At 35.0% G+C, this 15,881-nt stretch overlaps 1 protein-coding gene across 1 annotated transcript in view; it reads left to right on the forward strand.

The window, feature by feature from the left end:
* The first annotated feature begins 2,053 nt into the window (after positions 1-2,053).
* LOC150098186 (lachesin-like) overlaps positions 2,054-15,881 on the forward strand; it is a 426,324-nt gene continuing 412,496 nt past the window's right edge. Inside the window, exon 1 of the mRNA XM_090406556.1 lies at positions 2,054-2,185. Coding sequence (XP_090262682.1) covers positions 2,122-2,185 — 64 coding nt within the window. The 5' untranslated portion in view covers positions 2,054-2,121. The remainder of the gene's footprint in view (positions 2,186-15,881) is intronic.

Consider the following 15,881-nt stretch of genomic DNA (forward strand, 5'->3'; position numbering starts at 1 on the left):
CTCAAGAATATTATAATATCATAAATATAATGGTTATAACGAGGATCCAATTCGAATGTGAAAGAATGCAGAATGCAGAGAATGCAGAAAAATATCACACTAGTCAAAAGGATATTCTTCATACCTTGAGAATGGATATCATAAATATTTATTTCACACAAAAAAAAGCTTCCGTTCTTTTGTATTTTGGCATATTAACCTTCAGACATGCACTCATGGGCCAAAACATTATGAATAACTACCGTGTAGCGTTTTGGACCTCCTTTGTTCGAATCCGATACAGAAATTGACGCCAGTGCCTCACTCAGCGAGCGAGGCACTGGCGTCAATCGGAGGATGTTGCGTTCCGCATGATCCCACAGATGTTCGGTGAGATCCAAGTCACGAAAATTAAGCGATCAGTGAAGCATAGAATACTAGGATATGCTCTTCTAATTATGATTGTACAATGCGAGCCTTATGAACAAGCCGTTGTTGGTGGGAGAGTGCAGATCTGTTGGGCTGCGTTATCACCATGTAAGGCAATACCTGGACCAAAAAAAAAAAAAAAAATCCGTATGCAAGAAGTAGCGATCAAGGCGTGTTCACTGAGGATTAGAGGACCTAGTGATGCCCACGAGAACAATCCCCATGCTACGATACCACTATTTGCACCAACAGAGCAGTCATTCTCGTAAAAGAAGCAAACCGACCAGGAGATTATATACGATTAACACACATAAATGCACTCACTTTATAGCCTTCGTTACTTCGGCAGTTAAAAAGACATTAGGACAGACGGTAGTATATGCACTCAAGAACTAATCATGTTTTATTTTCTATATTTCATTGCGATTCCTTTATGATAAGTTTTTTATGTTGATTCATACCTGACAAATAGTCACATGTTTTCTAGACCTGACTGGAACTTCAAAACTAGAGAATAGCTTTTGAGCATTGAAGTATGACATTGTTACGTCATAAAAAATCTTTCGGTACCTATTCTTTCTCTGCATAAAATACTTTTGTTGGTTTCAGGGTTTCCATAGCAACAAAAGGTTTCGTTTATGTATACAAGTAGTCCGTTTGTTTCATCTTTATTAGGGAAGTGCTCATTATAGTCGTCAGATGCGCTGTGTTGCTTGAAATCATTGTACAAAAATATTCTTATGAATTAAAAAAGATGAATGAATTAAATTGTAGATTTATATTCTTTCAGCGGTGGGAAGTTACGCACAAGAGACAGAAAAAAAATTAACTTTTAACGCAATAAATACAGTTTTGAAGAAGGAAACAGTACTGGCATCTTTCTTTTTTCATCCCCAAAACTGGCAATAGGATCTAACTTAAATAGAGCATTCGTCCTTGTCAGTTAATATATCTTTCCGTATCTTGAAAGCCAAATTTAATTGATGTCGATGTATCCCCTCCCTGTGCCGTCGTCTATCAGCAGCTACATTCAGAAATTATTACATCAGAACAAGGCTGCAATTGACATAGGGTTAGATTCCCCTATTTATTGGAGAACCTTTTGTTACGGTGGCAGCTGTTTCACAGTCTGTTTGCAAATTACATTTACAAACTGCTATTCATGCCATGTTATAGAAACTGCGTCACAGTTCTAATAAGTTTGATTGTGACGTAACAGATGGGTTGCCATAATACGCCTGTCCACGTTCAAATTGATTTCAAATTTTCATCAGATAAACATTGAAGCAATAGATGTAAGCGCTGAGACATGCTTGTATCGAGAGTGTAATTTAAACGCATTCATATGACAATTTTACCAAAGTTTCTTGGTGTCTTCGTTGTTCACGGTGTTTAGTTTAGAGATATTAAGTCTACTGGTTTGGTTTCCAATTCTAACTGCAGTCTGATTTCATTCGCTTCACTGATGTCAGGTTTAATATGTCATCTTTCCCCTAAGACTTTCTCTGGCAAAATATCTTCGTAATGCATGTATCGACTTCGCCAAAGTGTTTATACTTCCTTGCTTCTACATAGAAATCGGAGACAGAACACTTGTTATCGAACGTAAGACGTTTTGTAAAATATTTACTTCTGACTTATAAGATTGCAATCAAAATAAATTGAGAATAATACAAAAGATAAGGACCGACGTTAGTTTAAAATATCTCAACTATGTCTTATGGAAGAATTATATGTTATATACACGGAAGTCAACCATTATGTGACGTCATCAGAGGTAAGTTATCTTTCTTTCTGATCTCTTTTTTTTTTATATTTTCATCTTAATTATTTTTAATTATCAGTAAAAACGGCATTTGTCATTGTCAAGAAAATTGAATATGCAAATATTGGACATTCTAAAAATGATTTACTTTTTTAGTGTGATTATTTTAGTAAGTCTCCGATATCTTTTACATATATATTCGCTATGCAATTCCGGGTTTTCATTGGTTAATTAATGTTACTAAAACGGTTCCGTTACCCCTGCTGATCATAATGATTATCCCTGAAAGGTTGGGGAAGGTGTCCGGGATCAGGGTAATGAGAAAGATCGAAGGCGTGAAAGTGTTTCCTCCGTTCTTGACGGAAAAATTAGTACCCCTCCCCCCACTCTTCCTCCCCGTATGATATCCTATTGACCTTGTAAATGCACAAAAGCCAGCTACCATAGATACACGCTAACGTGGGTTGCGGTCTCCAAACATCGTTGAGGAGCACCGTTAATTTTAATTGTCTTCAGTCGCAAATGCTGACGTGACGAACAATAGGAAAACGCTGATATAAAACCTATCTACATGGAATATTGTGCTTTCATAAATTCCGATGGATTAATTCCCAAAAACAAAATTATATTCTCCATTTAAAAAAGATACCATTCTGTTCTAGAAGTTTGCTTAAAAGAGCCTCGAAACTTTAAATGTAGGTTGATACAGATGAAAGGCGTCCGTTTCGACGTGCGTTTACCCTCAACCCAGTGGTTGGTAAGGTAGCATCAATCATTGGGTTGAGGGTAAACGCTCACACAACTGAAAAATCATCGGTCAGTTAACATAACACAATACAAATTTATTTTAAAATTAAACGAAATCCATAGGATAATGAGATTCAATCATTGGATAAATCAAGTTTCCAAAGACGTTTTTCTGCTACATTTAAATAATTTGAAATTAAACACTACAGAAGAGTAACGTAGTGAATTAGCATTTTAATTCTAGCGTAAACATAATAAAACCATTATTTGAAAGAAATAGCGTTGGATTGGCACTAATTAATACAAGCAGGCATTTTTTTGCAAAAATAAATGTCATTATTTATGACTGACTTGAAAAAGGTTTCGTGTTTGATCTCTAGAGGGATTTCCGGATATGCATTAAAAAATAAAAAGTAATAAAAAAACAATCCACTCACTGTTACTAATGAACTACAGATTTGCATTCTTTCTTAGGAGCGAGTCGCATAAAAATGAAAAATCTAAAAATAAATATATTTTACACTGATACAGTTATATAAAATAACATTTCCTTGTTGTATACCGTATCAGTGAAAAGAATGTAGAAGTTGTAATCAAAGAATATTTATAAAATAACATTGTTTGACTAAAGCTTATATTTTATAGTTGCGGTAAGCCTAATCGATACTGTTTGTCTAAAGATAATATACTGCTTTTAGCAGTTTATTATGGTTATAATACAGATAATATCTAACCTTAAAATTCTTACTGCCACCACGAAACTTCTAAATAATCCTTTATTTGCAAGCATTAATATATAAATAGAATTTGAAGTACATATAAAAATATCATTTACTATAATTATGTTTTTTATTTCGATTATTTCATTTCATGGCAGCGAAGTGGATTATGCATTTAAACACTAATACATTGTTTACAGAATAATAAACATATCTGCATAAAAATACCACCATTTTTCGTTTACTGTTCTTATAATACAGCGAAAACTTAACTGTTGCTACACGAGAACTACTGCAGCCCATATTATAAGTTTTAACGCATATACGTAGACCTTAATGTGCAAGTCCGCAGAAGAATGGCGATGAAATAACAGGGTAGAATAAACATATTTAGCGTACAATGACTTGGATAGAATTTTCTACGCTATTTGGTTCTGCAGATCACTTTCTTTCGTCATTTAAAAATGGCCCCACACAAGTATACATGTAGGAACGTTACGAGTGAGATGGCTATCAAAAGAAATTCGGAGTTAGGAAGAAAATACCTCATGACGAAAGGAAAAAATGGAGGGGTCTAAAAGTCAATACTCATACTTAGGGACTTTAAAACCAGTTTAAGAGCAAAACAGCGTGAATATTTCTATCTTCTGTGCTTTGTCCCCAACGCCTCGAGCTTCTATGAAAGGTTGATGCAACTCCCTCTGAAAATTTGTTCTCCTCTGAGCATCCAAATGCGCAGATAACAATAATCACATTAAAAAAAAAGCGAGCAAATCCTAGTTATTTCAAAATGCACAGCATTGTTAATAACTTCATGCGCTTTCTACGCGTGACCTTTATCGCGAGAAACAAGTGGAACATTGTTTGAAAATTATAAAAAAATCTATTACGTAACAATTATTTAATTGTATTTAATGTTGTAGATATTTATAATTGTCTAATAATCATACGCCAGTGCAAATAAAAATAAAATAAAACATTTGAAAGTTTAGGACCTTTTGTTTCATTGTTCAACAAATGAATAAAATATTAGGAAAATCTAAATACCCTTATCTTTGATCGCCTATCTTCACACTTATAATAAATAAAACTGGCTCAGTGTATACTATTGCGAAGCGTTTCAGCGTTATCAGCGCATCAGTAACTGTAATATTTTATAACTTATTAATAAAAACAAATTTACGACGACCTAGTTTAGATTTTTGGAATTTTTAATGTCACGCACTAAATATGCATTTCCATATGCATGCAACGAGAAAAATAAATAAATGATTGAGTAGTTCGTTTTAAGTCCAAATTGCTGTCGTAGAGTCGCATATAAATTAGAATTTTTCATTAGTGGTATTACGTAAAGAGGCGTAGTCCTTGTCAAGAAAAATAAAATAAAATTAGACGGGAATTCGGATCTTTAATTTGGTGTGTAATGCAAAACTCGGCAGCGGCGAGCCGAATTAAAAGACAAATGTAATCTTACATAATTACACATTTTAACTAATGTAAACGTATAATCAGTGATATTAATAAATAGTTTACTGATTTTTTTCAGAAAAAAGTTAGTCAGTTAAAATTTTGCTTGTGGGATTAATATTCCTCCGGGCACACCGGTTTTTTACCCACTCATAAAAATAACATTGAGCATATTTATAGTATTGCGTACATTATTGAGGTATATATTGTGCATTTGTAGTCTCTTGGCGAGATTTGAATCTCCATAGTGGAAGGCCGATTATAATATTTACTTTAGACTTGGTGACATTTTAGACATTATTAATAATGGATACATCAATACTTTAACGCCTCGCACTAACACAGAAGGATAGTGGTGTAATCTGCCCTTTCACTCGTAACATTCCTACATGTATAGTTTTGTGGGGCCATTTTTAAATGAATAAAGTAATTCCTATTTATTTACAAAGTGAAAATACATTAGTAGTATTCATACTTATGTTCAGTTTCCCTGTTTCAGTGATCTTCCAAGAGAGTATGGTTCTTTATCTTACAAGAAACATTTTAAATATCTGGAGAAAGTGGAAAGAGAGGGAACAATATGAATATAAGACGTGATATTCAAAGAAATCAAAAAGAAATTACTCCTTATGTAGTTCATCCCACGATAATCAGTATCTCACGTGTGTTTTATATCTTTCTGGAGCGAGGAAGTTAAGCGCATTTAACTACATTTTATATTCACTTGTATGTTACTTGAATATTTCATCTGGATCTCATTAAGTGTAGCGTGTAATGCGTTTCGAATGAGACCTTGTCACAGCCCATGACTTACGTTACTTGAAGATCGGACTTTTTTTTTTTTAATAATGTTTTTACACGAAGCTATCCATTAAGTTCCACATTTGGCGTCTTGAGAGATGCGACTGGTGCACTCATCACCAGATGTTCTTGATAGCGTTGCCTGCGATACTTCACTTAAAATCAACATTAATTGTTGGAAATCCAAGGTCACCCACGTGACAGCTCGATCCAGCAAAGTAATTTTTCAGTTCGCGATGTTTGCCACGAAACACTATAGAGTTGCTAATTTCTAAGAAAGCCACTAAGAAAGACAAAAAAATAAACATCCTTCGTCAAGTTTATACTTCGTCATTGTGATAACAGGAGACATGACCATATTTGGTACTTTCTACTTAATGTTAAGGAAACATATTTCTGTAATATTAAGATATTATCAGGCATAAGATAAACTGATATCAGCTCGTAGTGCAAGGTTTAAAGGGATCTGTAACGTCAGAGAGGAGGTTGAGCGTATACTTGCTTTTCATAAGAACCTCCTCCCATATGGTAATCGTTTTTTTTTTCTTTAAGTACGTTATAAAAAACTGCTTGAGAAACAGCTGTGCGGGGAGTTCTGCATTAGAAAAGCGGCCTTTGCATGACTTATGGTACGAAATGCTATATGTAAGTCTAAAATTAGATGTCATTTATTTATCAGCATTTTCATTAAGAAGGGTCAGATATTAATGGCACTTAATATCTCCGGTTCGTTTTCTGCTAAATTTAAATGCATAGGTCAGTTATGGAGTCCCAGAATGCGAAAGTTGACAAAGAATGTATTCCCTTTTTACACATTTCATACACTATGTCAAAAGTGTATTTTTATAATCGTATTTTATGCTAGTAGCAAGCAAACTTCATCGAAGGATCTATTCCAGCAAACTGCACTTTTTTCTCTTGTTAATTTAATTCGGTATGTTTTAAGTAATTGTGAACAAATAAACTAATTCCACTGTATATTGACATTAGCCAATTCTCCCTTAACCCTGCGGAGGTCGCGGTCGAAAAAATTGCAGCGTAGGTCGCGTGTATCTGAGAGATACATTCATTACTAGTATGTGCTAAAATGCGATAAAACTTAAAAAAAAAAATAATAATTACATGATGGTTTATTTATTGTGTTTGTTTTCCAAACTTGTATATGGAGAAGTTCTATTGCAGACTTAATAAAAAAAAGATAAATTGTAGGTAATTTTAACGTGCTTGGCGTAACTAGATCTCAATATATGCCGACTAATTTCGAATTTTCATGTCTCTATAGGACTTCACAAAGTTTTTAGAGACATCTTTGTAGGTATTTCCTTTGCTTCTCCAAACACTAGTGATACAATATAGCATTCTTTAAGTGATTGATTTTTTTTTTTTTTTTTTTCAAATTAACGTCATTTATACTTTGTTTTTGTGAATTTTAGCAGCTGTCATCAATTATTTGGGTTTTCCATTGCGAGGGGCTATGTTTGAAATGAATGAACAGGAAGAATAATGATTCTTCTCCTAAGTGGAGTAGCTTCTGCCATGGATGACAAATTTTTATCAGTTGTTAGAGAACGTACAAAGAAGATTCGGAAAACTATTCTTAATCATCTTGATGAAGCTAAAATTTCCTTTCCGACGTCTTGGAAATATAGGATTATTTTTAAAAGAAAGTGTTATTGGTAAACAAAATTTATAAATTGATATTTTGCCTGTTGATGTACAACAACTGAATATTTTATCGGTCTTACAAATCTTTATCATAGCTAATACCTTTATCTTAACGGTGTTTGTGAAACTTTTACTGATCTATTATTACAAGAGGGATAATAGATATCTAGTCTTAAAAACAATAGGCGCAAGCAGTGTTTGTATTTGAAAGTGACTGAGTGTTTATGAAAATACAAACTTTTATTATGAGTTGCCTCGGTATTGCAATACATAAAAAAGAACTCAGATCAAGAGTGATATCTCACGTTTCATGGTTGTGCTTCTTGCACACTTGAAGAGGACCATAGTCGAAATTATTAAATAAATACTGTTGAAGATAAAATAGGTTCTGACAGGCGTTTTATTTTATTTTTTTTCGTTGCGGAAAACGAGATGTATTTCTGCTCGAGTGCAAAGATTCGTGCGTGTGTGTGGGTGTGCATGCGTATACCCACATGTATTTTATATGGCGTCATTGGATATGCTGTCTTGTATTTTTGGAGACAAATTACGGCGCTTAGATCATTTTTTTCCCCTTACATAATGTTTTGTAGTTTCGTAAGCATGGTCAGTTGATATCATTAGCGCTGCTTATTTTTGTATTTCAAAGAAAAGAACATTAGCGTCGAAGTATCTAAAATAGCCTAACAGAATAAAAAGAAATATATTATGAAACTTCCTAGAAAGTAATACAGTTGCATGATAAGTGATGTCATCATCACTTTCATTGAGATTACGTTCTCAGAAAAAGAATCGTTAAAAAAAAGTGTTATTTGAGTCTGTATTACATATGAAGAAATGGTGAGGAAACTTGATCTTACTGATTTCTCTGATTGTGGGTGTAAAGGTGACATAAAACTGATCTGAGTGAATTCTCCTACTAAAAACTCTGAGTTAGCAGATAATTTGTTAGCTTAATAAGATTTGTGCGTAGGCTCATGGGAATGTTCATATTACTAGATCGAAAGACGATAAGGATTCTAATCTTGTTATCGACTAGCCGAACTGTTTTTAGGCCGATCCTAGATCTAGTCCATCTTTAGCGCAAGTATTTTTTTCTAGCAACTCAGAAAAATCGCCTGTAAAGTACATACCATTCCACACAATAATGCGTGAGGATTGGGAAGAGAAGATGGTGACAATTGTCTGCCATATCCTCATATGACTTATCTTTTTACGTATGCTGTAGTTCGTATTAATCTTCCGATAATGACGAAGATGGAGACGGGCTACTAAATGATTTCGAATACGCTACGGGTAGAATGTGTGACCTACTCTCGGAGAAATAAAAGAGCTGAAAGGTTAAGTTATCTTATTAATTTTCTCTCTCTCTCTCTCTCCATATAAAGGAATTAAAGGAAAATTTAAAATAATTTGAAAAATGAAAAAAAATTAATTGACGCCAAACAAATCAAATAATTTATTATTTTCTGCTTAAACAATAAAAGTTTCAATATCATAGGTAACTTTATACTTCGCTTAATTAATTATTTGAGGGATTTAGTTAAATTACGCATTTCAGACAAGACCTCTCTGACTTTTCTTAGTCATAGGAGTCTTCGTACGGTCTTGGGCCAAATATTCCTCGATATTAATTCGACCTGACGAAAATATATCGTTTATTAAACATCTATATTGAGTCTGATTATGAAACACAAGTGCATGCATATGTTGATTAAGTAATCAATATCACGAAGTGTGTGCAATTGTTTAACACCACGCTCCACGAGTGTTAAAACACGAATTACGTTTTATCATTTTGATTCCAATATTTTTTATTGCCTGTTCGAAATAAATTCACAACTTTTCTCCCAGATAAATGAACAAATGTAAAACTATAAATAGAGTGCGACAGATGATCTTGAGTTTTTTTTTTTAATCGTACAAATCGATGAAAACATGAATGAAGAATACTGGATACAAAAGCGGGAAATCACTCCCGCCTGGTTTAAATGGATTTTCTCCATTAGGAGTTCACGGTGTCCCCCCTTCTATACGGCTTGGTACCAGAATGTCCCGTTCTGAAATCAATAGCATCGGCTTCCATAGAATTGATTGTTGATATTTGGTATGTACAACCAAAGCAACGAATGCTGTGAAGCCCAGTGTGTTGGTTTGTAAATAGCGCGTGTTCATCTGCTCGTTTTGCTTCTATTAAGGCATAACAAACCAAAGTTTACGGTAAAGAAAAGGAGTTTTCCATAAAAGGACTACAGCGCGCAAGACAAAAATCATTCCCAACGACTGGAGGTGTTTAGCGCAGTATATGCTCTGTTTGGCATTAGACAAAGCTGTGGCATATGGCATGAAATTGCAATAGAGCCTTTCAAATCACCAGAACTGTGTGTGTGATAGCCGCCAGCAGAATGATTAGTAGTGTATTGTCCCATTTGTTAAGTGCGATGACAGCCACAATGTAAATTGGAGATGATGCACTTTGTTTCAACTATAATCCATTGTATCAGTTCACGAAAAGTGCCATTCTGGAATGATGATTGTTATACGAAAACAACCCATTTCAGTATCAGATAATAGCACTACGTCATGTTACCATGTATGTGCGATAATAGTTTGATTAAACAGGAACTGCAATGACTAAAACTAGCCGACGTCGATCTTATACGACACCTTTTGGGGGAAACGTTAAGCATCAGAAGAAGAGGAAACCAACACACGCATTTAGTTGGACGAATGGACAAAATCCAAACATCTGTATTTGTTTCGGCCAGCGGAGTTATAAATATTGCGAAAAGGAGTTTCTGAAAAATTATCTAACAGCGTTCAGATAGGATATCAATTACTGCCACTGGATTATATAACCGTAAGGGATGTATCAGACCTTTTGATACTCCAATCCGATGAATAATCAAAAGCAGTTTCCTATCAATCCTTTCTTCCAGTTCCTATGATTTGTAATATTTCTGATTTCATCATCCCTCATATTTTGATCTTCTTATGCTCTCTTAAATACATCAAATCCATTTATATTGTGATCTTTCTCTTCGGACCTTTTTTGCCCATTTTTGCACCAAACACTTCTTTTGATTCCGACTCCCATTCTAGTTATTCGATCATTTCATCGTACATTAAACCTGCATACACACGACTGAATGTTAATAATATACAGTTATGTTGGAAGTTTTTTTCCACTTAGTTAGACTATAATAAATTTAGTTTGTTTATCCAAGTGTAACCAAACAAAAGTTTGCGCCTGAAGTATCTTCAGGACTGGCAACTCGTGGCAAAAGTGGGCCAAGCTCTCATTTCTCTTTGTCTTAGTATCTCCCATAATGCAAAGCACATCTCCTTGCAGACTTGCATAACGCTATGCATCAAGGGAAGGACCCCCACCCATTGAGGTCCCGTCAGCGTGAGCCAGAGTTATGCATGTCCGCAAGGACATGTGCTTTGCATTATGGGAGATACTGAGACAAGGAGTGATGAGAGCTTGGTCCACCTTTGCTGCGAGTTGCCTAGTGTTGTACCACCTTACCTCAGTCCTGAAGATATTTTCATTCGCAAACTTTGTTTGCTTACACTTGGATAAAGGATTAAACTAAATTTATTATAGTCTAACCAAGTGCAAAAAAAACTTCCATCATCTTTCTCTAAATCCAGAGTAATTTAATAATAAGGTGAGACACCTTTTGGCAACTCGTATAGATAAATATGACTCTCCATTGCTCAATCTTGGTATCACCACCTCTGGGTCTGGCTGAGGAAGATCCTTTAGTCGTCGACGGGAATCGAACCTAGGACACTCCTTCCCCAAGCATAGCCACTAGGCTAACCGCGCGGAATTCCGAAATGAATACTTGTAATATTATAAATATGGGGTGTAAAGATAGCGAAACTCTCCTTAAGTAAGATAAACGTACTAAGGAAGGATTGGAAATATAAAAAAATCGAACAGCGTTGTAGGTAAAATGCACAATTGCTAAAGATGGCATTCAGAAAAAGAAAAATATCTTCAGACTGTCGAATGAACTCTTAATCGACCTTGTTTGTGAAACTCCAGATGTTGCCCTTAACCTATTTCTCAAATGCTTTGTTATCACAACAGGTGCCTGAGGTTTGGCAGAAACTGAACCGCTGTGATGATGCCATGATATTGTAGTTCTCAGTCTGTATTATGACTATCTGAAAAAAAAAAAAAAAAAAAAAAAACGAAACTAAGTTACCTTATCTTATTCACCACAAAAAAACTTAAGTTTCATTTCTGTTTTCCTCTAGAGGGCGAGGTGTGCTTTAATTCGCAAACTATTTTTCTAAATTGTTCATATGCTCTCTCTCTCTCTCTCTCTCTCTCTCTCTCTCTCTCTCTCTCTCTCTCTCTAACGCTTCTTACCATTTGTTTTAACGCCTCATCAATTCCATCGTAGAACTTTTTACCTCGCACCGGTTCTTTTCGAAGAGCACACACTTCGAAAATTTTATTGGTTTTTCATGCAAGGAATGCAAAGAAATAAAGCCCTCCGAAGGGATTTTAATTGAGCACGTGCTCCGGAAAATTGGAACAAGATTCCTTTATCTGTACGCTACAAGATGGAACAGCTCAAAGCTAAACATGTCCCTTAGGAATTCATTTAAGTATCTTTCGTCGAGTTCCGCCATCATCTTTCTTCCAAATTAACAAAAAGATGAAATGGCCTTTTAGTAAAAACTACCCTCCCCCCATTAATCAGAGGTGGTAACCGGGTTTTCATCAATATTCCCCGAGCGACTCTGGTACGTCGAATACGTGCAGGAAACATGGCAGAAGCTGATAAGCTCTAATGTATTTGGCAAAGAGAAAACGATAGAGTTCCTTCGTGAACACGCACTTTTATATACTTCCTGGCACATTTCTTAAATTTGAGTCACAACTTCATCTGCCTTCAGTTGCTGTCAATCATTGTTCCTGTTAGTTAACGAAGGCAAAGTGCTGATTTTTCTTTTTTAAATCGTTCTTGCTGTCTTCATAGAGCTAATCCTATTGACCGATATGCGGGACTCTATGTGTAGTATATGCAAATAATAATTATTTCTCTGTAATTTTTAAATATTTTTTTGCAAAAGAAGTTGGTCACCCTGTATGCTACAATTATCAAAGAACAGTGCTCGACTCTCTTTGGTTTTTATATAATAGAATTAAAAAAAGCATCTGGTTGACTTTTTTTTTTATGTTGAGCCCGTAAACAAGAGGGTGGTTGATCAACCTATAGTAGGTTAGTACCGTATGTGAGTAGTGGATTGGGTGTTTACGTTTGATTTAAAAGCCTGTATGCTATATTCCTTGGGAAACACATCAGGGAAAGACTGTTCCACAGTACACAGTAGCAGGGATGAAGGAGGAGGAAAAGAAACTTGTTGTGTGGGTTTCAAGGTGTACTGTGAAAGGATGTTGGGCAACAGACGTACGTGTTCCAATGGGCTTATTACCAAGTGGGGGAATTATTGATGCTATTTCAGATGAACATTTGCCATGAAAATATTTATAGAATACACATATTGCATAAACCAAACCTCTTTGTGAAAGTGAGGAGAGTGAGTTGGTAAGAGATGGGTCATTTATCAACCTAATTGCTCTCCTCTATATTGACCCAAGCATTTTTGAGGGAGCTTTTAGGAGCCCCACTCCTGATGTAAGAGCAGTATTCGAGAGCTGGGCGGATATGTGACTTGTATAGTGTTCTACAGCTATTTAGAGGTGAAGTACCGTTTGGAGCGAAAGTAAAATCCTAGTTTTTTGGAAGCTGAGGATGCAATGGTTGTGATGTGTTTATGCCAGGAGAGGATTGATGTCAGGGAAATCTCAGATTGCCTGGAAATTTGGGTGTTGTCAAAAATAATATTGGGGAAAGATAGTTCTTTTTTTGTGAGAAATAAGACACAACTGGGTTTTATTAATATTGAAATTGATGAGGTTATCCGAACCCCATTGTAGGATGGCTTGGAGATCGGCATTGAGGATGGTGGTTGATGCTCTGTAGGTTGAAATGAGTTGCGTAGAGTAAGGTTTGTCAAATGAAAAGGGAGGAGCGTAGTGTGCTGTGATCTGCAAAACTGTGTATTGGGTTGGAGGTCAATTGAAGTAGTCATTGATATATAGTAGGAAGAGGGTTAGTGAGAGGACAGAACTTAACCTTGAGGAACCCCATCATTAGTTGGATGGTGAGAGGTTATCTCTGACTGTTATCAATCTTTCATAGCGATGGTTTCGCTCACGGAATCTTATGAAACTTAAGATTATTAACGGAAGATATGCATACTGTTCCGAGTTTAATTCCTCATGATAGTCTTCTATTATGAATAAAGAAAAATTCAGTTTCTCAAGACTAACATCTTGATAGATCGATATGTTTCGCCATTACTGTTTACAAATTTTAAATGTATTTACATACATAGTAAATGTAGGATTAAAAATCTTAATAAAATTCTCTTTAATGTCTCTCATTCATTTCTAATGAATGTATTAAAATATGCAAGGTGTGGTTTACTGAATTCCAGTGCCTATTTCATATTGATATTCGGATGAAGTTTAAGATAAAAATTGAATAAATATGGAGGAATTTCACGAAACGAACGTGCAAATAATTCACTTCGACCATAGAATTTGACATGAATCTAAACAATATTCTGCAAACGGTCATATACCGCACATTGGATCAAAAGTAAGCGGTTGTGTGTTTGAAGGGCAGTCAATTGCGTATTAAATGCAAATTTATTCACATCATCGCTCTATCAACGAAACTTCTCAGATAAAATTAATAAAAGATAACGGAAAAGAATTGCTTAGTCTTAATAAATCCCTCAAGAAGCCTTACGAATATCTTTCTTCCTATAATTATGCTACGCACGATTCTTTGTCTTTTCTCTTCCTTATAATGTCAACATCGGCGTTCAAAGAAGTTTGCATATTTATTATACAACAAATTCGCTTTATCGGTAAACCACCTCGTGAAAGAGATAGTGATCAAAGCAACAATTATGTATTCGTACTGATTCCGTGGAGAGATAGAAAGTGGAATGAAATTGGCAAACTTTTCTACCCCACCTGCTTCAAAGGAATCTTGATATATCAAGTTAGTAATGAAATTCGGCTTTTTCTGTGTATAATTTCGACACACAAACATTCAGATAAGCCTATTTAATATCGTGACATCCTAAAAATGCTATCGTAGAAATTCTACTTTACTATTTGTCAAAGAACAACTGTTGGCATTGTCCACGTCAACATGTGACACACCTCCTGGGATTTTCATGCTTTCTTTAATATAAAAGTTTATAACACTTATAAACCTGGTAGCTTATTAAAGTCTAAAAATAAAATAAATAAAAAAAAACATAGGTTAGAGATCATTTGCGTTTCCCGATCTAGAACTACCACAGTCATTTTTGAAAGCTGTAGATATCATAAAAATCATTTTTATTCCATAGAAAACAACTGAAGTTCAAGCTGATTTGTGTCTTATTCATACATACGGATAGGATATTGTAAGTATTCAGTTGTCTCGGAATGCAGAATACCTTGGTGACTGATAACGATAAGATTTAGCAGCGGATAATATCACTGAGTTCGACTCCTGTTTGCTAAAAACAATTAGGGTGACATGTGTGCACCAAATCTGGCTGATGTATACGAAAAGAGATATTACGAAACTTAAAACTTAAAATATCAGGGAGCCTAATAAACTATTAATAATCCCTAATAAACTTTCAAAAAGTCTTGTTGTTTCCACAGCCCAAGGCGAACATTGTTGTCGAATAGATGCATCCCGTAATGCTTAACAGCTCAACCATCCAGTAACCGTTACTTTCAGCAGACCAATGCGCCATGTTGCGAGGCACAGATCATTAGGAAGTACTCCCAGAAACATGAAGGCGAGTTCGCAGTACTTCATTAGTCTGCTAATGAAGTACTTTAGTACCAATGAAGTATTCTTTTAATGAACGCACGTTTATTAAAATAATGAAAATAAACCGTTGAACAATACTCGTTTTCAACAATACCGTTCTATAGTATTGTTGAAAACGACGTATTTTATTTGCATTTTTGGAATGAGCGAGTTTAAAAGATAAATGACAGCACTATTTTCTAAAATGTTGGAATACATCAATGAATTTAAAAGTTCATTTCTAACAGGATGAATATTTTGTTTCAAGTTTCGTGTCAAAGAATTCTAATTTCATTGAACTCAGATTAAGAAATAGTCTGAAAAATAACTCGACGAAGTATACTAATTTTCCGTTTCCCCTGCTGCACTTTAACGTAATCTCAAGCCCTGTTC

Source organism: Typopeltis vanoorti, chromosome 16 (genome assembly GCF_054136105.1).
Source record: "Typopeltis vanoorti isolate ZY-2024b chromosome 16, IOZ_Tvanoo_1.0, whole genome shotgun sequence".
NCBI lineage: Eukaryota > Metazoa > Arthropoda > Arachnida > Uropygi > Thelyphonidae > Typopeltis > Typopeltis vanoorti.